General features: G+C 37.7%; 1 protein-coding gene across 6 annotated transcripts in view; it reads left to right on the forward strand.

Moving 5' to 3' along the window:
- The window catches only part of LOC136027242 (GTPase-activating protein CdGAPr-like), a 225,586-nt gene that overhangs the window by 187,263 nt on the left and 16,429 nt on the right, over nucleotides 1-21,894 (forward strand). For all 6 annotated transcript variants that reach the window (XM_065704310.1, XM_065704309.1, XM_065704308.1 and 3 more), the window contains 3 exons: nucleotides 3,202-3,432; nucleotides 18,955-19,202; nucleotides 21,203-21,328. In XM_065704310.1, the coding sequence (XP_065560382.1) occupies nucleotides 3,202-3,432; nucleotides 18,955-19,202; nucleotides 21,203-21,328 (605 nt within the window). The remainder of the gene's footprint in view (nucleotides 1-3,201; nucleotides 3,433-18,954; nucleotides 19,203-21,202; nucleotides 21,329-21,894) is intronic.

Genomic DNA, 21,894 nt, shown 5'->3' on the forward strand with positions numbered 1-21,894 from the left:
TTACCCCCCCCCCCCCCCTCAACTACCCCAAAGAGAGCGGATCCGTTTCGGTTGTGTCAACCAAGTTTAATCCCGATCCCTCCACTCTAAGTGTTTTCCGAGATTTTAGGTTCCCTCTCCCAACTCCCCCCCCCAATATCACCAGATCCGGTCTGGATTTAAAATAACAGCTCTGAGACACGATATCCTTCCAAACATCAAATTTCATTAAGATCTGATCAACCGTTCGTAAGTTAAAAATACTTCTATTTTTCTATTTTTTTCGAATTAACGGGCCCCCACTCCCGCTCCCAGATGGTCAAATCGGGAAAACGACTATTTCTAATTTAATCTGGTCTGGTCCCTGATACGCCTGCCAAATTTCATCGTCCTAGCTTACCTGGAAGTGCCTAAAGTAGCAAAACCGGGACCAACAGACAGACCGACAGAATTTGCGATTGCTATATGTCACTTGGTTAATACCAAGTGCCATAATTATCTTATGGAATTCTTACCCATAATTTCTACATAATTTTGTAGTCACTTGGTATTGACCAAGTGACATATAGCAATCGCAAATTCTGTCGGTCTGTTTGTCTGTCTGTCTGTCGGTCTGTCGGTCCCAGTTTTGCTACTTTAGGCACTTACAGGTAAGCTAGGACGATGAAATTTGGCAAGCTTATCAGGGATTGGACCAGATTAAATTGGAAATAGTCGTTTCCCCGATTTGACCATCTCGGGGGAGTGAGGGGCCGGTTAATTCGGAAAGAAATAGAAAAAATGAAGCATTTTTAAGTTACGACCGGTTGATCAGATCTTAATGGAATTTGATGTTTGGAAGGATACCGTGTCTCAGAGCTGTTATTTTAAATCCTGACCGGATCTAATTACATTGGGGGTGGAGTTGGCAGGGGGAATCCTAAAATCTTGGAAAACACTTAGAGTGGAGGAATCGGGATGAAACTTGGTGGGAAAAATAAGCACAAGTCCTAGATACATGATTGACATAACTGGAATGGATCCGCTCTCTTTAGGGTAGTTGGGGGGGGGTCATTCTAAAAATTAGAAAAAAATGAGGTATTTTTAACTTATCAATGAAATTTGATATTTCGAAGGATATTGTGTCTCAAAGCTCTTATTTTAAATTCCGACCGGATCTGTTGACATTGGGAGGAGTTTGGGGGGACCTTAAATCATGGAAAACGCTTAGATTGGAGGGATCGGGATGAAACTTGGTGAGGAAAATAAGCAGAAGTCTTAGATACGTGATTGACATAATTGGAACGGATCCGCTCTGTTGGGGGGGGGGGGGTTAATTCTGAAAAATAAGAAAAAATGACGTATTTTTAACTTACGGAGGAGTGATCGGATCTTCATGAAACTTCATGTTTAGAAAGACCTCGTAACTCAGATCTCTTATTTTAAATCTCAACCGGATCCAGTGTCATTGGGGGGGGGCAACTGGGGGGACTGGAAATCTTAGAAAATACGTAAAGCGGAGAGATCAGGATGAAACTGGATGAAAAGAATAAAAACCTGACTAAGATATGTGACTGACATAACCGGACCGGATCTGCTCTCTTTGGTGGAGTTGGGGGGGGGGTAATCCGGAAAAATGAGGTATTTGTAACTTACCAACGGGTGACCAGATCTTAATGAAATTTGATATTTAGAAGGATCTTGTGCTTTAAGCTCTAATTTTAAATTCTGACCAGATCCTGTGACATTGGGGGGAGTCGGAGGGGGAAACCGGAATTCTTGGAAAACGTGAAAATTGGGGTGTTTTTATCTTACGAATAGGTGATCGGATCTGAATGAAACTTATATATATATATATATATATATATATATATATATATATATATATATATATATATATATATATATATATATATATATATATATATATATATATATATATATATATATATATATATATATATATATATATATATATATAGAAGGATCTTATGTCTCAGGTGCTCCATTTTCGACTCGAATTGGATCTGGGGACATAGGGGGTTGGAGGAGGGAAACAGATATCTTGGAAAACACTTAGAGTGAAGATATCGGGATAAAACTTGATGGGAAGAATAAGCACAAATTCGAGATACGTGATTTACATAATTGGAACGGATCCGTTCTCTTTGGAGGAGCTGGGGGGTGTTAATTTGGAAAAGTTAGAAAAACTGAGGTATTTTTAACTTAAGAACCGGTGACAGGATCTTAATGAAATTTGAAATTTAGAAGGATTTCATTTCTCAGAGCTATTATTTCAAGTCCCAACCAGATCTGTTTACATTGGGGGGAGTTGGAGGGGGAAATCGGAAATCTTGGAAAACGCTTGGAGTGGAGAAATCGGGATGAAACTTGGTGAATAGAATAAGCAAATGTCCTTGATACGCGATTGACGTAACCGTACTGGATTCGATCTCTTTGGGGGAGTTGGAGGGAGGGGTTCAGTGATTTGACGAGTTTTGTGCTTCTGGACGTGTTAGTACGATGAAAATTGGTAGGCGTATCAGGGAGCTACACAAATTGACTTGATAAGGTCGTCTTCTCAGATTCGTCCATCTGGGGGGATAAAGGGAGAGGAAAAATTAGAAAAAAATAGGTATTCATAACTTACGAGTGGGTGATCGGTTCTTAATGAATTTTGATATTTAGAAGGACATCGTGACTCAGAGCTCTTATTTTAAATCCTGACCGGCATTAAGCCTCTTATTTTCCTTTTTAAATCAATCTATTGATTCATAGAATTTTGTTAGAGCTCATACCATATGATCTCTTGGCTCTTCTCGCCTCGTCACAAGTGCCATATGAGCTCTTAGCTCTTGTTTACCTATAATGGCCGGTTGGGATACCTTCATGGGATAATTTGGGCGAGGTCAGAAGTAAAACCTATAGTTATTGCTATTATTGTGACGCGTGACATAGTGAAGTGAGTACGGGGACCTAGGAAAACGGATCTGACTCATAAAATCAACCGACATTGTACTGAACAAGTTCCCTGTCTTTTTCCAATTTAGATTTTTAGTTTTAAACTATGCATGTTTTTATCAAGGCTGAAATCGTTATGTTACAGCCTACTAGTGGGCAAGCTCTAAATCCACCTTGGGTTTCCTGCTTACTTTCAACTGCAAACAGTATCCTCCTCAAGGCTTGCCATTTTAAGAGAGAAAAGTTTTTTATTTAAATAGTGATTATATTTCCTATTTTCAGGGTAGCCTTCGATGAAGATAAAACACCCGTTTTCCAAAGCGATGAGCAAATAGTGCTAGACATTCATGCTGTATCTTCGCTGTTGAAAATGTATTTTCGTGAGTTGCCAAACCCCTTGTGTACCTATCAACTATATGATAAATTTGTAGAAGCTGTCCAGCAGGAAGATGACGAGTCTAGATTGCTGTGTATGCGCAGTGTTGTCATGCAGCTACCCCCTCCCCATTACAGGTTGGTTGGAATAATATGTGACTTTAGTTAATTTGGCTTAATTTTGGGATCATTGATGTGCAATTTCGGCGAAATAATGTTTCAAAAAAAGAAATCTGTTAATAACTGTCTAAAGGTAATTTGTTATTTTTGAAGTTAGTTGAAAATGAAAATTATTCACTGATAGCGGTTGCTGGACATGGACGCCGGTAGGAAGGACTGGCCAATTTGGGCAATCCCCCCCCCACATCCAAGGGAAACACTCAAAAATGAAGAAAGATAGAAAAATGGGTAAGATTACCATATAAATCTTAGGAAAAACAGAACTACTGATAGTACTTTGCGAGCCTCTGTCCTCCGCCTCTTGGCAAGTTTTCTGGTGCTGGTAAGGGTACTAGGAGTAAATTTGGTATGAATTTGGTAATGTTTACATTACCATATGATATTTTACATGAAAATATCATGTTTTACTGAACGAGGTAGTTTAAGGAGGAAGAACCATTTGATCTCGAAAAAGGAATCGTAAGAGTGAAGACTTTTAACTCATAGGCGTGGGCTAGCTTAAAAAACGACGTAAAATTCAATGCCAGAATATAATGAAAACATTTCACAGTTTTCTGTTCCTTTTTATCTATCGTAAGCAGGTATTGTACATCCCTTAAAGGGAAAGCCCGTTTCTCCTCTGCTTGTAGATATGATCATGCTCAGCTCATGAAATGGAGTCCCTTACAGGGCTTGGTTTGGTAGTACTTTTGTGCTGCTAAAATTGGAGAAGAAGGCTTAAAGAATAAACGACTCTCAAGTGTTAAACTGTAAAATAGACATTTTGATGTTTCTGTTTTTCTTAAAAACCGGGAAATTCCCGGACATTTATTAGAAAGAAGTCCCCCTCCCCTCTCTTCCAAATATGAATTGGGATGGTGGTGGACATTGGTTTAGGTGTACCCAGTGGGAATTTCCTTTAATCAATAGTAAATCCACGGATCGCTGTTGTACTGGATTTTATTTTAAAAAATATTTACTAGAATGCTTACAACTCGTTTTTTTCTATTTTTTGAATACTTTTTTTAGTCTCTAATTAACCCTAATTAGCCAATCTGTCTCTGGGAAAAAATATTTCAGGTTCTCAAATTAAAAAGACAGCAAGTCATTCAAGATTCTTCTACATACAATATTGCGTGCCAAGTACAATGAATGAGGCATAATGGAGCCGATCCTAGGTTGGCGCTAAGCCATACTGATGCATAAGACAAGGCTATGCCTCCTATAACGAGCGTAATTATAGTTGATGCTTACATTGCCAATTTTTCGGCTGTCTAATTGTTATGCACGGATTGCTATTGAATATACATTAGTTGACTGCCAGTATTTGTTTACAAAATGGTCACTAGATATTAGTTCTAGGATAATTTCGACCTTTCAATATCTGCAAAATGTGCCTGCAATGCAATGACTGACACGTATGTCACTGCTGGCAGTGGCTGGCAAGTAATATGTTTCGAGGTAGACAAGGCTCGCTAAAACAACACCCAGAAAACCGTTTAACAGGTGAATCATATGAAAACCTTTCAAAATTCTAGAAAAAACTAGGAAAAATCTTCATAGTTCGGGGTGGGGGAATCTTCGGAAAAGGCGATAAAATAAGGAACTAAAATTTTCTTTTAAACTTCTTTTGTGGCAGATAAATAAGGAGAAAGATCATTACCTATTATGTATTCTGTCATCATTGATAAAGATTACTATGTTTAATTACTGTGTAAAATTACTAATTACAACTACTTTATAATTGCTGTTAAATTGTAGTGATGCCTCACTGCTTTTAACGGCGACCCTATCCCTTCGAATATCAAGTCCTGACGCTTTTTTTAGTATCTTCAAAGCACATGCGCAGGCTACGCAATAGGGAATGTTTTCTAAACGAAACATGTGTTAATTACTTAATAGTTTCTTCGAGTTTTTAAAAAACCTTCAGGGGTCCCACCAAATCAGGATTTCTTTGGTTGTTACGTAACAGGCTTCGGGTGTTACCTATTATGGAGGTGATTTTTCTTTAAAAACCCTCGAGATCAATGAAAAACCTTTAGGGTTTGCTATTGGAAGACCTTCAAGATGCTGGACCCTAGCGAGCAATTCCACCGAACCCCTAGCAAGCTTTTCCATCGGAGGGTCCTCTAGCAACCAATTCAACCTGGGCCGCAGCATCCAATTGCACCGAGCCCCTAAACCTTTTAGGTTGCCCTTGCCATCAAATTATATATGTGGGGGGGGCTAGCATCCAATTCCTTTGGGGTGGGGGGTCCCTAGCAACCAGCCCTGACACTTTTTTAAACATCTTCAAGACACAGGTGCAAGTTATGCAATAGGGAAATTAGGACTGTTTTCTGAACGAAGCATGTGTTAATTCCTTAGTAGTTTCTTTGAGTGTTTAAAAAACCTTCAGGGGTCCCATCCAATCAGGATTTACTTGGTTGTTGTGTAATAGGCTTCGGATGTTACGTATTAGAGAGGTGATTTTTCTTCAAAAACCCTCGAGGTCCAGAGGAAAACCTTTAGGATTTGGTATTGGGAGACCTTCAAGACGCCGGACGCTCGTGAGCAATTTCACCGGACCCCTAGCAACCTTTTTCCATCGGAGGGTCCTCTAGCAACCAATTCAACCTGGGCCGTAGCATCCAATTGCACCGAGCCCCTAGAAACCTTTTAGGTTGCCCTTACCGTCAAATTCTATATGGGGGCCTAGCAACCAATTCCACCGGTGGAACCTAGCAAGTAATTTCAATGGAGGGCCCTAGCAACCAATTCCAACGGGGACCCTAGAAGTCAATTCCAATTGGACCCCTAGCATCCAATTCCAACGGAGCCCCTGGCATCCAATTTCAACGGAACCCTAGCATCCAATTTCACTGGGGCCCGAGCAAGCAATTCCAACGGGGTCTCACAACAGTCAATCCAACGGCACCCCTAGTATACAATTTCATTGGGGGAAGGGCTCCTTAGCAACCAATTTCACCGTCAAGACGTTTTTCAAGACATTTAAAGATTTTTTGGATGTTATGTAATAAGGAAATGTTTACTTATGTTAAGGATGACGCAATCTCGCGTGACATGCTAGACTTCAGGGGCCCGTGGGGATCCCCGCTTGTAATTGAAGAGAGCGCACACGTGGGGTGTTACGTAAGGACAGTTCATACGAAGTTTGTTACGTAATACTAAAAAGATTTTGCTTTTTCTAGATGTTGATTTCATTTTTTTACACTCAAAGAAACTATTAAGTAATTAACACGTGCTTCGTGTAGAAAACAGTCCCTATTGCTTAATATGCACCTGTGTCTTGAAGAAGTTTTAAAAAAAAGTTTCGGGGCGGGATTTGAAAGAATAGGAATGCCGTTAAAAGCACTGAGGTATCACTACTTTTTAATTCTAATGAAAAAATAAAAATTGTCTAATTGTAGTGTTAAATTGCTATTACCCAAAAATTACTGTGTTTTCTCCTTAAATGATAGTTAAATGTTCTATAGATGAACAAACAGGAAGATGAAGGAAAGCAATTATTGATAGCGAATTTCATAATTATAAATGAAAACCATTCTTCGCATAAAATGGAACAAAAACGCTTCAGTTTGAAAAAAGTGAGACTAAGTAAAAATGTGTTTACTAAAAATAAGATTAAATAAACATTCCGGCTTTTATACGGTTTTTAATCTGGAATTGAATACCAAGCAGCAAAGCCTCGACTCTTAGATATCAAGCGTTAAATATAACAGCAGTTTCACATTTTGTTGTTTGTGTCACGGAAATCTGAGACATATAGACAAGTTCCCCGGACACCGTAAATGTACGCTAAAATCTGGGACCGTCCCAGATTTTCGGGGACATGTGGGCGCCATGGATATGTGGTGTGTATATCAGGGCCGGGTATTGTGATTTTACTTGTATTGTGAAATTGTTGTTTTCTCTGTGGGTTACATTTGATTATTAGGGTCAGTTGTAAAGTTTTAATAATGTAACCTTAGAATTCATAAATAGAGTTAATTATATTATGCCAGTATTTTTTTTTCGTCTGTCTGAAGTCGTGTATCTATTTAAGTATGTTGGATCTTTAATGTCGCATCCTGTTGAGACAAAAAGCATGCAATTTCAAAATTCTAATTTGACCTAAGATGTAAAAACTAAATAATTAAAAGCATACACTTGCTCAAAAATTGCTTTTTTCACGAAATTATATGAATATCTAATGTTTTAAAAACAATCCAATAGTCGTGTGAAACAATCATTTCACACTTTGCTGGTTTTCAATGTCTCAGACTCAAAAATTGTGTGCTTTTGTTGTGTTGCATACATTTCACTTGAGGGTATTGTTATGAATAATGCACAACTATAAAAAATGAAGAAATATCAGGTAATAACAGCGCTTCATTACATACTCTGTAAGTGATAATGATGGGCGATGCCCAGAATTTATCCGGAATCGATGCTATACTTGGCGAAAGTATCAATATTCTTGTATCGATACCTTTTAAATAGTTTTAGGTCATTTTCATTTTGCAAGGGTTAAAAAATGGACTGCTTGTTGTCATGTTCTTGCTAGTAATTGGTCGTATCGAAAGATTTTTACAGAGTAGCTGTTTCTCTGGAGCCTTTATTTAAAGCATAACCTGCTTCCTTGAGGTTCTCTTACTGCAAGTGGTAACTTATTTCATTGAGATATAGAGCTACCGCAAAAGATTTTCTTCAGAAAACCATTTTTTTTAACAAGATACAGGGACACTGCAGCAAATTAGTGATGGATAAGAGCAGTAATATAAGTAAGAACGTATAACCAAAAGCTAGGTTCACTTAATCGTAGCCAAAAAGTAAATCCCTCTGACTTAGCACTCCAATTATAAATGAAATATGTTTTCTTTAGTTCATGACAAACTTCTCAACACTGCCGAGAGAGATTTCCGCTGTGTCAAAACATAACTTTTCACTTATGTTGGGTTTCTATCAGAAATTAGGACTTAGTTTGTTTAAGCTTGTCTGCAACGACGATACTTCTTCTAGAGTGCGACAAAGTTTCTCTTGCAGTGTACAAGTACCTTCAGTTCACTTGTTTTTTCAATTGCTCCTGTTACAACTAGACTAAGGGTACGGCCAATGCGTGATACTTGAAGGCATGCTTCTTCCACTACTACTACTACTACTACTACTAATAACTCACTGCAGCACCAAGCCGCCTGAGGCCAACACAGCTACGCACGCTCCTCCTCCAACCTAATCTATTTAAAGCCTCCCTCTTTAAACCCTCCCAGGAAGTTCCCACTTCCTTTAAATCCCTACTTATGACATCCTCCCAACCCAGACAAGGACGACCTGCTTTCCGTGTAGCCCCAGACGGTTGGCCAAAAAGGACAATCTTCGGTAATCTGTCATCCTTCATCCGTAGAACGTGGCCTAGCCATCTCAACCTTTCTTTCATTATAGCCCCAGAAAGCGGGATTGAACCACACTTTTCGTACAACCTACTGTTTGAAATACGGTCAGTCAGCCGGGTACCCAGAACAATCCGTAGGCAATTTCTCTGGAAAACATCTAGTAAATTTTCATCTGCTTTTCGGAGTGTCCATGCTTCAGAGCCATATTTGACCACTGTCATCACTGTAGCTTCCAATATTCTAATCTTGGTTTGTAGGCTTATCTTTCTATTCTTCCAAACTTTTTTTAACTGTGAAAAAACACCCTGAGCTTTAGCTATTCTACTTTTAACATCTTCACTGCTCCCACCATCTTTACTAATAATACTACCAAGGTAACTGAAGCTCCCAACCTGATCAATCTTTTCGTTACCTAAGGCCACCTGTTCATCTTCACTTATTCCTAACCTTTGTGACTTAGTCTTCTTAACATTAATTTTCAAGCCTATTTTCAAGCCTATTTCTTCCACTACACGCACTATATTTGTACCATTTTCAGTTCCAGTATTGTAAAGAGCTTGTCTTGATCTTCCATTCTTAAGGAAACTCTTAAAAATGGAGTATATGTAAAAAAAAGTGTGGTTGTCATCTATTTTTTGTACAAATTACTTTTCCATTTAATATGGTATCGGAGTCACCGTACCGAACTGTGATTTTTGCAAATCAATAAGTCCAATGCATGTTGTGAGTGCCATATGCATCCATCTATTTCATCAGAAGAGCCTTCTATCGTTAATGCTTTGTGGGTAGCTAGGATGTGGTAATTTTTTACTCGACTTAGTAGAGAATGTTTTGGATAAAGAAGATCCACCAGCTTCTGAAACGTGGAGTTTTTGACAGCTGATAGAGGCTGCATATCAACAGCTGGGAAATTAACTAATACAAAATGGATAATGTATTTTTTTTCTACTTTCGAAATCTTTTAGGCATATTTGTGAACGGAAGTACGGTTTTTGATGATCTTTGCTTGCTTTTTTTGGAATTCCATTCTGGGAAGCAATACTTCCTTTACTCCTTAGAGTGACTTCATCAATAGACGTATCAGATTCAACAGATATCAAAATTCTTCTCTCTTTGTCCCTCTCATCCTCACTTCGTGCCTCATTTACCAGTGACAACTCCAACAGATAAACTCTCTTTCTTGTGAAATCTTCTTTCTCTTTGAAAAACTGTTTCTTTTCCTTTGAAATCGCTATTAGTATCTTCACTGGAGATGATGCTTGAGATTTGACGTGTTGCAAGAATAAGTGTCTTAATGCTGCAAGGTTTGCACTGAGTCCTTTGACCCACGCTTGTCAAATGTTTCTTTCCAGTTTAGTGAGTCTTCTCCAGTGTTAAATTAATCCTGAATTAGACTCACCTTTTATTATTGGTCCTCAAAATCTAGCCGGATAGTTGAAGAAAAATTATCCCATTTGAAAAGAACGGCCTTTTCCGAAAAGTTTACATGTACCCACCAACTTTCATAAATAATTAATCCTCATAAAACTTTTATCTTCTAAAAAACTTCTATCACTTCTATCTCTACATAAAATCCACCCATTCATTCCTTATATACCACATTGGGGAAATTTTCTTCCTCAGTTCATTCAGTTCTTTATACACTCAAAAGATGATCATAATCATTCGCTCCATCTCATGATATTGGGTAAAAATAAGGACCTATCTTCAACCTCGCCCTTAATTAACAGAAAATGTTAAGAGAAAGCTGACAGAACGCTCGTGTGTTTCTCCGAATCATTTAACAAGAATACAATTGTATCTGTGGTCAAGATCTCTAAACTACTAGTTTACAATATCCTCTTTTTCAAACCCCTCTCCCAGTCCACTTAAGTGAAAATTAAAAAAAGTGTTTCGGAAAAAAACTGAATAAAATACCATTGATTTATTTTAATATCCCCTAAGACGCTTTAACTATTTGACAAATTCGCACTTGAATTGTTGGGAAGTTTAATGAAGGTAAGAAGTAAAAACTGTCGTATATTGCTATAAAAAAAAAAAAAAAAAAAAAAAAAAAAAAAAATCCCAACTTAGTCTTTAAATTGAGAAGCTGGGAGCCAGACACGTAAGAGAGTTGAAATTTAACGAAACTGCTATGGATTTATATGAGATTGCTTGGAAACGGACATTGTGACTTTTAATTCCAATCAGCTCGATGTACGTTGCTTTTCAGAATTATACTTTGGCATCTGCGAGTGCAGTGTGCCTCAATAGAATTTAGTTGTCTTTAAAAGATGAATGAACGAACGGATGATTTATTCAGTGACTTTGCCCGTACAGATCATTAAACTTTCTAATCTGCAGAATATAGCTTGAAACTATAAGAAAACACCAAATAGCACAAGGGAATAGAATAAATAAGAAACAGTCATAATACACTAAAAAGAGGTAAATAAGGGGGAAAAGATAATACTAGCATTAAAGATAAGAAAACATAGTTTACATATTATCTATGTCCTTTTTTACTCAAATATACTAAACCGGGTGTCAAACCTCTTCAGTATATCAAATATTGTTGATATTTAAAACATTCGATTCAAAAAAACTCTTGCAGTTCAGTTGGTATATTTCTTTTTCATAAATTTTCACTCTAAAAGCTAATGATGCAAAGTCACTTCATCACGAGAGTCACGAGTTGGATAATTGCTTTTATTACTTTTGAATAGAAATTAATTCTATTTACAGGAGTTGGGTTATCTTGAAACCATATCACCTCTTGAATTTTCCTAATTTGATTCGGAGGGGAGAGAATTGCAGAATGAACGATTTACTTGAAAGTCGACATAACAATGAGTTAATTTAATTTATGTATTTATGGGAGAATGTATTTTTCAAAATATTTGTTGCAAACTTGTTGTTTTTTAAATGTTTTCAATAAAAATACCGAAAAGAGTATTTTTCAAATTCTAGAGGGTGGTGACACAAGTGCTTTCCTTCCTTGGGGATAAGAAAACTAAAGTTTCTGGTCAAAGCAAACAACGAACATGAAACTTGAACTTGATGGCTCTTTTGTGAGGTTTAGACTATTTCTCGAAATCCTAAATAATTTCAACATATAATTGTAAATTGTTGTTCAGTTGAATATTTTCAACATATAATTGTAAATTGTTGTTCAGTTGAATCTGAGTGAAAATTAATTTGAAAAAAAAGAAGCTTTTCTTATGGAAGTAAAGAACTAAGTTGAAACTTGAAACGAACAAAAATGATGCTTTGTAGACTACACAAAATATACCAAATAAGCTCAAATAAACTAACTAATATTTTTAATATATTTTTATAATTTCAAAAACTAGTGCTTTACTGAAGACTGCGTTTGCTTGAGTATTTTAGGGAATCAAAATTGTACACTAGAAGGTATTTATGTCATGGCTGGCGATAGACTATTTAGGTGCTTGCAAATTAGTTCTCTAGTTTCTTCAGGCTACTCATCATTATTTTCTGCTCCAAGGAACTTTTTAATTTTGGGTTTGATTCTGTGTTTACAATATAGTGCTGGTTGTTAGAATTCCGTAAATATTACCTAAAAGACAAAGGGCTTTACTGAAAAGACAATACTGACTCCCCCCTCCCCCAAAAAAAGAGTAAAAATGGGATGGTCTCTTGCAGCAGCAATAAATAGTCTATAAATGCCGCAGAGAGGTTTGAAAAAGAGGGTTGTAAACTAGTAGTTTAGAGTTCTTGGCCATAGATACAATTGTATTCTTGTTAAATGATTGGGAGAAACCCATGAGCGTCCTGTCAGCTTTCTCATGATATTTTATGTCCATTAACCCTTTCATGTCTGTGGTCACCATACGGATACCGCTCGCCTCCTATTTTTTTTCTCTCGACTCGACGAAGTCACAACCGTGATTTCTTTTCCACTAGATAGCGCTTGCTTGACTCTGTCGCGTTTGAATTTATTGTCCCTCAAGGCTTTACCCGAGCGGTCGAGCGAGCGTCCAAGTTTAGACAAAACATAAAATGTCGAAAAAGAGGAAAGGTGCAGATTTCGACCTCGATGACCTGGACGTTTCTGGTAAGTTCAGAGCCTGATTATGATCTTATTTTGTAGCTAAGAACGTTCTTTCGAATGAGATATCACTAGTCTAATTCTGAGCTGTAGTTTAGCCGCAAACAAGGTTGCTAACGATCGGTTACCAAATGGTCACGTCAGGCATTCAGTGCCAAACCATACCTAGGCAGATTTGTACAGCAAACGAGGCAGCAAGTCCTTTTTATGATCGGGAATAGGCACATTTTCTTTCTGTTCCTCCTTTTTACTGAAACAAGGGTAAAAAAGCTATTTTGTGGGATGCCTCAGGCAAGTGTTGAGGCCAATGGCCTATTTTATTGCAATATACTATTATTATTGTTATTATTAAGTGATGCACTTACCTTGAATTTCTTTTCAGCTGATCCAAGCACGAGCTCTGAATCCATGAGAGGTCATGGTCCCAAGCCCTTGGAAGAGAGACTGATCAAGGAAAGAAGTAGAAAAGTTACCAAGAAAATGAGTGCAGAAGAAGCAGCAAGGCTTTTATTCATACCTGATTGTGATTCAGATCTCGATATCTCTTCCGACGACGACCCAAACTGGGCACCAGACAATCCAGGTCAAGAATTTCAGCCTTTACGTTCTCTCAACTGTTATGGCAATGAAGACGGAAGAGATGAAGAGGATATCGACCACACAGACGACATCCCTTTAGCAATGCTTGGCAGGTTCGAGTTAGACAATGGCAATGACACGGATCAATTCGATTTGCCTCTCCTGGGCTTGAATGATACAACAGCGTCAAACAGTTCTTCAAGCACATCATCAGCACCAGTGTCAGCTTCTTCTGCAATACAGTCAGCAACAGTTACTGCACCTGCTGAACCCTTTGTCCTTACAATAGCTCAAAAAAATGCTCCTTCCCAAGCAGTGGCCGGTCTAGTAACTCCAACTGATGCTCCTTAGGTCACGGCAAAACCAGTAGCAAAAAAGAAGGTAGCGAAGGAGGTAAAGCAATACAAGTGGATAAAAACGGAGCCCGAACCTCGAAATATTACATGGAAGGGTTCTATGCCACACTATGACGAGGTACAAACGCCCCTTGATCTCTTCCGAATGTTTATCACAGAAGACATTCTTTCAAACATTGTGGACCAAACGAATCTGAATGCCATGAGAAAGAAAAATCTTGCTCTGAAACTTTCCCTTGAAGAGCTGCGCAGATTTCTTGGAGTTCAAATGCTTATGAGCATTCTCAAACTTCCGGCTATTAGAATGTACTGGGAGAATGGAATACGATATTCCCCGGTGGCTGATACCATGAGCAGAGATAGGCTCATCAGCTTGAGGTCTTTTTTCCACATTTGTGATGACACCTTAATGATACTGAAAGGGGAGGTTGGTCATGATAAACTGTTCAAGATCAGAAGACTATGCTACGCATTCAGGGAGAATCTGAAAAAAATAGACCCTGAAGAGATCCAAAGTATTGACGAACAGATGATCCCATTCAAAGGAAGAATTGGATTTCGACAGTACTTGAAGGACAAGCCCCACTCGTGGGGTGTAAAGGTTTTCACGAGAGCCGGCATCAGCGGAATAGTGTATGACATAGAGATATATACAGGAAAAGGAGCTGTTGAAATTTCTGAACTTGGCCAAGGTACTGACGTTGTCCTTCGGCTTGTAGAAAATCTGCCAAGGTTCATGAACTTCAAGTTGTTCTTTGATAACTTCTATACTGGCATCGATCTCATTCACAAGCTCCGGGTTGAATATGGCATCGAGTCATGTGGTATGATACGCAGCAACAGAATGAGGGGCGCTGTTCTAGATACCGACGCCAACATGAAGAAGAAAGGACGAGGGTCAGTGGACTTCCGTTTTGAAAGACATTCAGAAGTATCGGTAGTAAAATGGTATGACAACAAACCAGTCCATTTGGCTTCTTCATACTGTGCAGTCACCCCAATTGATAAGTGTCAGAGATGGGATGGCACAACATGGAAATACGTCGAAGTTGATCGCCCCCGAATCGTCCGTGACTACAACAAATCAATGGGGGGCCTAAATCTTGCTGACATGTTCCTGGAGCTTTACAGGACTGACATTCGCTCTAAGAAATGGTATATGAGGATTGTGTACTACTTCTTTGACATGGCTGTGAACAACGCCTGGCTGATACACCGCCGACAGTGTAAGCAGATCAATGTTCAGCACATGTCTGCTGTACTTCAAAATGGACATTGCTCGTGGGTTGGTTCTTACTGGCGTATCTCAAAGTCCTCGAGTTGGAAGACCATTCTTATCAGTGACCAAGCGCAATACGACTACCTCGCAAGACGGGATGCCTTCGGAATCAGTGAGGTTTGACCAGACCTCGCATTTTCCGGATACGACTGAAAAGGGAAGGTGTCGCTATGAGAAGTGCGTTAGGGGTGGAACCAGTCGAATCATGTGTTCGAAGTGCAAAGTTCGACTGTGTTTGAAATCAGATCGCAACTGTTTCACAAATTTTCACCTAAAATAGTATCTGTATATACCTGACGTGACCATATGGTAACCATTCACATTTTGGATATGGAATGAAATAAAAATTAAAAAAAATAAACCTGTTCTAGTTGAACCTCCAGGATCACTCTCTGCTATTTTCAGAATTTTTACGCAACTCCTTCTTGGTTCAGGTCTGAAAGGGTTAAGAGCGAGGTTGAAGTCAGATCCTTATTTTTACCCAACATTTTGATATGGAGTGAATGACTTAGATCATCTTTTGAGTTTGTATTAAGAATTGAATGGACTGAGGAAGGAAATATAAGGAATGAATGGGTGGATTTTATGTAGAGATAGAAGTTTTATAGAAGATATAGAAGTTTTATGAGGAGTAAGAATTTGTGAAAGTTGATGGGTACATCAGTGGCACACACTTTTATTTATTTATTAGTTAGGACTTAAAAATGTGATCTTGCTTATAAATTTTTATGGCACTTGGTGTCGTAAATTATGTCGGTCGGTCTGTCGGTTCCGGTTTTGCTAGTTTAGGCACTTCAAGGTAAGCCAGAACGATGAAATTTGGCTGGCGTATCAGGAACCAGACCAGATTAAATTAGAAATGGTCGTTTTGTCGATTCGACCATCTGGGGGGGGGGGGGAGTGGGGGACGGTTAAATCGAAAAAAATAGAAAAAATGAGGTATTTTTAACTTACGAACGGGTGATCGGATCTTAATGAAATTTGATATTTAGAAGGATATCGTGTCTCAGAGCTCTTACTTTAAATCTCGACCGGATCCGGTGACATTGGGGGGAGTTGGGGGGACCTAAAATTTTGGAAAACGCTTAGGGTTGAGGGATCGGGATGAAACTTGGTGGAAAAAATAAGCAGAAGTCCTAGATACCGTCATTGGGGGGGGGAGTTAGGGGGAACCGGAAATCTTGGAAAACGCTTAAAGCGGAGAGACCAGGATGAAACTTGGTGGGAAGAACAAAAACAAGTCCAAGATATGTGACTGAGATGACCAGACCGGATCCGCTCTCTTTGGTGGAGTTGGGGAGGGGGGGGGGTAATTCAGAAAAATTAGAAAAAATGAGGTATTTGTAACTTACGAACGGGTGATCAGATCTTTACGAAATTTGATATGTAGAAGGATGTTGTGCGTTAGAGCTCTTGTTTTAAATCCCGATCAGATCTGATGACATTGGGGGAGGTTGGAGGGGGAAACCGGAATTCTTGGAAATCGTGAAAATTGAGGTATCTTTATCTTACGAATGGGATATCGGATCTTAATGAAACTTTATATATAGAAGGATCTTATGTCTCAGATGCTCCATTTTCAATTCGAATCAGATATGGGGACATAGGAGATTGGAGGGGGGAAACATAAATCTTGGAAAACTCTTATAATGGAGAGATCGGGATGAAACGTGATGGGAAGAACAAGCACAAGTCATAGATACGTGATTTACATAACTGGAACGGGTCCGTTCTCTTTAGAGGAGCTGGGAGGTGTTAATTTGGCAAAACTAGAAAAATTGAGGTATTTTTAACTTAAGAACAGTTGACCGGATCTTAATGAAATTTGATATTTAGAAGGAACTCGTGTCTCAGAGCTCTTATTTCAAATCCCGACCAGATCTGTTGACATTAAGGGGAGTTGGAGGGGGAAACCGAAAATCTTGGAAAACGCTTAGAGTGGAGAAATCGGGATGAAACTTGGTGGGTAGAATGAGCAAATGTCGTAGATACGTGATTGACGTAAACGTGCTGAATCCACTCTCTTTGGGGGAGTTACGGGGCAGGGTTAGTGCGTTGGCGAGTTTGGAGTTTCTGGACGTGCTAGGACGATGAAAATTGGTAGGCGTGTCAGGGAGCTGCTCAAATTGACTTGATAAAGTCGTTTTCCCCTATTCGACCATCTGGGTGGGGGGGGTGCAGGGAGAGGAAAAATTAGAAAAAATGATTTATTTATAACTTACGATTGGGTGATCGGATCTTAATGTTTTGATATTTAGAAGGACCCCGTGACTTATTTTAAATCCCTACCGACATTAAGCCTCTGATTCTCCTTTTAAATCAATCGGTTGATTCTTGGAATGTTGCTAGAGCTCATAACATATGAGCTCTTGACTCTTGGCTCTTCCGGCCTCGCCACAAGTGCCATATGGGCTCTTAGCTCTTGTTTGTTATTGTGTGTTTTAGTACTAACCATGGCCCATAAAGGCTTTTAGTGTTAATAAATATCATGTCTTACTACTAAAAAATGGGCGTTGTAAAAAGCAAAATGTGAATGATTTATTTTCTACTTGTTTCTCCTTTTTTTCCAACTTTGGTGACATTATTGTGTTGATGGTAATATTAGAAAAGGCCTTTTTCTCCTCAAAGTGTGTTCTTTGTGTATCCTCCAACTTTCTATGTAAGCTACCTAAATGTTCTTAATAGATTTCCATAAGCTAATGAAGCCATGACTAGCTTTAAAAAATCATACCACTTGAAAGGTGAACAGATGCGCTATTATTTAAATTAAAACCTGTTCTGTTGGCTTTCATCGACCCTACCTTCACTGCTTTGCTTTATAATAAATATCTACTATCACGGGAGATAGTTATTGCAGATGCAATGGTTCATGTAGGTAGGACTTGGAAAAAGTCCAGGATGTATAAAAAAAATACCAGTTTCAATTGCTAAGAAAAATAATGAACGTTTCTTCACGCTATTTAGCAAACTTGTCTGTCCAGCTACATTGAACCCAATTAAGAGACATGAAAAGGCATTACTGTTGTAGTATTCTTTCAAATGCAAATAATAGATTTTGGTGCTAATTTAGTTCCTTCTTTATTCTAGGATCTAATGGTCAACACTTTTGCATTTAAGAAACCCAAAAGGTTGAACACTCAACAAAAGTATGTTTAAAGATAAACAAAATTATTTTGATTCTGGTCATGTCACATCGCTATTATGTGCGCATAATGCCAAGATTTGGGCTTCTGTCTACATTTATTTTGGAATATCATTTATGATAGTTTCAGGATTTCACCCTTCTGATTTTTAACTAATATTGGAAAACAAGTTGTCTTTGTTGTTGTCAAAGACAAACACGTTCTTCAGAATGTTGTATTGAATTACACAATTTTTTTTTAGCATAATAACAGCATAGATTAATACATTTGATCTAAACTTAAATAAAATCAATCATTGGAAAAGGACAGTGCTATTTTAAAAGGACAGTGTTGCGCAATGATAGAAACAAAAAAAAAATTGCTTTATTTTAAGCGCAGGTGACTCGTAAAAAAAGAATTAAAAAAAAATATATTGGAAGGAACTCCTATATATTTGTTGTAGTCTACTAGTTGCCACATGGCCAAAGCTTCTACAATATTTATTTAGTTGCGTACGGCTCTTGGTAAATTTCTTGGTTCTTGTGAGTTCAGTTTTTGTGGCAAATTAATTGAACTGTTTCTCTATACTATTAACTTTTTCAATGCCCTGGTTATTTTTTTGTATATCTTTGCTCGTCTTTCTCAACTTACTAATCATAATCTCCGTTTTGTGAAATATGTTACCCTTAAGGGGGTATCAATCTTCGTTACATCATGCTAAGCGTGAGGTATTTTCTTGCAGAACCCTTGAGTACCTGATGCGGCATTTGTTCCATGTTGCCGAGAATAGCTCATTGACAGGAATGACAGCGAAAAACCTCGCTATAGTTTGGGCACCAAACCTCCTTCGATGCAAGGACCTGGAAGCTGGAGGTGTTGCTGCGTTGCAAGGTGTTGGGATTCAAGCAGTGGTTACAGAATATCTAGTCAGATATGTAAACGTCATATTTAGCAGCGACTTATTGATTGAAAATGATCTCATTGAATCAGGTGAGTTCATTTATTTATTTGGATTAGCTGATCCTAATTTGCTAGTTCATTGAAAATTTTACTCTAGCAGATTATATTTTATATCTTAAATTAAACGTGGTAATCCATTGAAATGACCTATAACAGTTTATTTGTTTACGTTACATATATTAGATATATGTTTAACTGCTTCTACGTTTAACTGTGTTTAACTGTTTCATTTTTCTGGGCTCCGATATATATATATATATATATATATATATATATATATATATATATATATATATATATATATATATATATATATATATATATATATATATTTGATTTTGGTATATATTATTTCTTTAACTTTTAATGCTTCCTGAAATCGCAATCTCCAACTATCCCTCACTCCTCTCCAACAAACTCCTTCTAATCTCTTCTTGTCTCTTTCGTCGGCCACTACCCGATATTTCCTGTCTTTTCAAGCTGCAAAAGCTAAATAAAAATTTGTTCATCTGAAATCGAACCTGAAACCTATTGTGTTTAAACCGGGTTTGATTACCACTTTCTCCGTTTTATCTGATCTTATAAGAGTTATGATTCAAGTGTTAGAATCCTCACATTTGTTCTGTATCAGTCTCCCCCCCCCCTGCTTGACCCTCTACTGCCTATAGAAATACTTGGAATGCATAACAAATTCACAAAAAGACGAAGCACTTCGTATGCTGTATAAATATCTTATGTTTTAAATCATTCTTGTCATTTATCAAGATTAGAGCAATTTTTATAATAATTTAACAGACATTTTTAGTAAAAAAAAAAAAAAAAAACGAGATGGCACAGTCAAAATCGTATCCAGAATCTTTGTTTGAGGGTGGGAATGGGGGGTCCAAAAAACTTGAAAAATACCGCAGAATTGTGTTTCTATGCATTTTGTTACGTTTTACGAGTCGGAAACAGTTTTCTTTTTTGTGGGGGGGGGGAGATCAAGCTTCAAAACCCTCCCCCTGAATACAGCATTGTGTATATCAGCAAAGTACGGTACCTTTTGTATCACAAAATAAAAGAATGGATCTGAATAGAGCGGAATTGCTATTTAGTTAACTTTCTGAGACAGCTAGTGAGTTTAGAACTGTTGAAAAACTATTTTGTACCGACTCTTTTCACGGGCCTTGCCGCCGTAGGGTGTTACATTCGTCTGTAGCATGTATTTTCCATAAGCCTGATTGAAAGGTTGTAGAGCATTTCTTTGGGGTCTACCATCTTTAAGGGGAAGGCTGGATTTTTTACTGCTGAGGCTGTAGTCTCAAAAAGTTCGTTTCTATCCCCATTGAGCACTATTCCCAATTGGAATCAAACTTAAGTTAAAATGTACTGCAAAGAGTTGTGGCAACTTCATCCTTCTGAACATTTTTATAGAATATTAACACGTTCAGAAATTGTATTGAGCAAATAGTTTCTTCAAATGAAAGTAAAAAGTGGCCTTGGAAATAGCGGAAGTTATATTTTTTTAAACTGAATTATTTACTGAAAAAAATTTATCTTTTGAAGATTTCCCTCAACTATTGTTATATAAAGTCAAGCTACTAGAATAAAACTAGCTTTTGTTCTATTTTTTCATTTTGCTAAAATAAAACAAATATCAAAATAAGTGAAATGTAAAGTACTAATCTTCCAATCTATTGAAATGGTGCAAAGAAATTTGAAACCCATAAATTTTATAATCTCAAAGAAATTCACACGAATAACGTCCCATCTTTAAATACCTTTCAAGGAAGTTTCAATTTTCGCAAATGTGGCCTCGCGAATCTTTCAATGTAAAAAGTGCCTCATTATTTATCAACCCTTTTGTTATGCCTTTCTTTTGTCTAATAGTTTCCTACTCGGATTTGAACTGTTGAAATTTCTTGACACTGGATTGTATCAAAGACCTTTTCAGCGCTATAGAAGATTGCCAGTCTTATGTTTATTTTCCCATTTCTTTTTCTAGAAAGCCGTCAAGTGTGTATTGTTTATTTTCAAGAATTGTTTTCTAGATCCTAAAAGACTGAGACCGAAATCTCTGGCAATATCTACACCTGGAAAACTTTTATCGCTTGAAGAAGCGCGAAATAGAGCGCAACTGGCCGCCGGAAAAACAGACCAAAAATTTATTGAAGTTGGTGAGTCATTATTTGGGCTTTATTCCACTGCATTTTTTGCCAAAAATTGATTTTTTTTTAAACGTTGTGTTTTTTTTATCACTAAAGGCACTACATACATCAATTTCCTTAAAAATGAGCACTCAAGCAGCTCTCTATGATGGTCCAATGCTCCCCTAGCAGTGGAGAAAAAAAAAGCGAAAAATAGAGCACATATCAGTGCTAAACATGGAAAAAAAGTGATTTTCCTTGTTGTTGAAGCCAGGGGACTCTAAGTTCCATGAAAACTGTAACGGTGTACATATGCCAGCATAAGCTTGAACAAGTACCTCCTATAGAGATTATAAAATACCCTCCTAAAATGCGATGAGTCGAAATCAATAAGAACCTTCTTGGTGGTACTCATTTTTAGAACAAGTTTCAAACGCAGTCCTTGGTTTAAACCAAAAAATAATATGCCAAAATGCAAGCTTTCCAAATTAAATAACTGCAATTTAAGTTATTCCTCTTCCGTGTTTCAGCAGTTGTTTATACCATTTAAGACAACGTTGACCTTAGCCCAAACCATTGGTCTGCAAGCTTAAGCG

This window comes from Artemia franciscana, chromosome 5 (assembly GCF_032884065.1).
Source record: "Artemia franciscana chromosome 5, ASM3288406v1, whole genome shotgun sequence".
NCBI lineage: Eukaryota > Metazoa > Arthropoda > Branchiopoda > Anostraca > Artemiidae > Artemia > Artemia franciscana.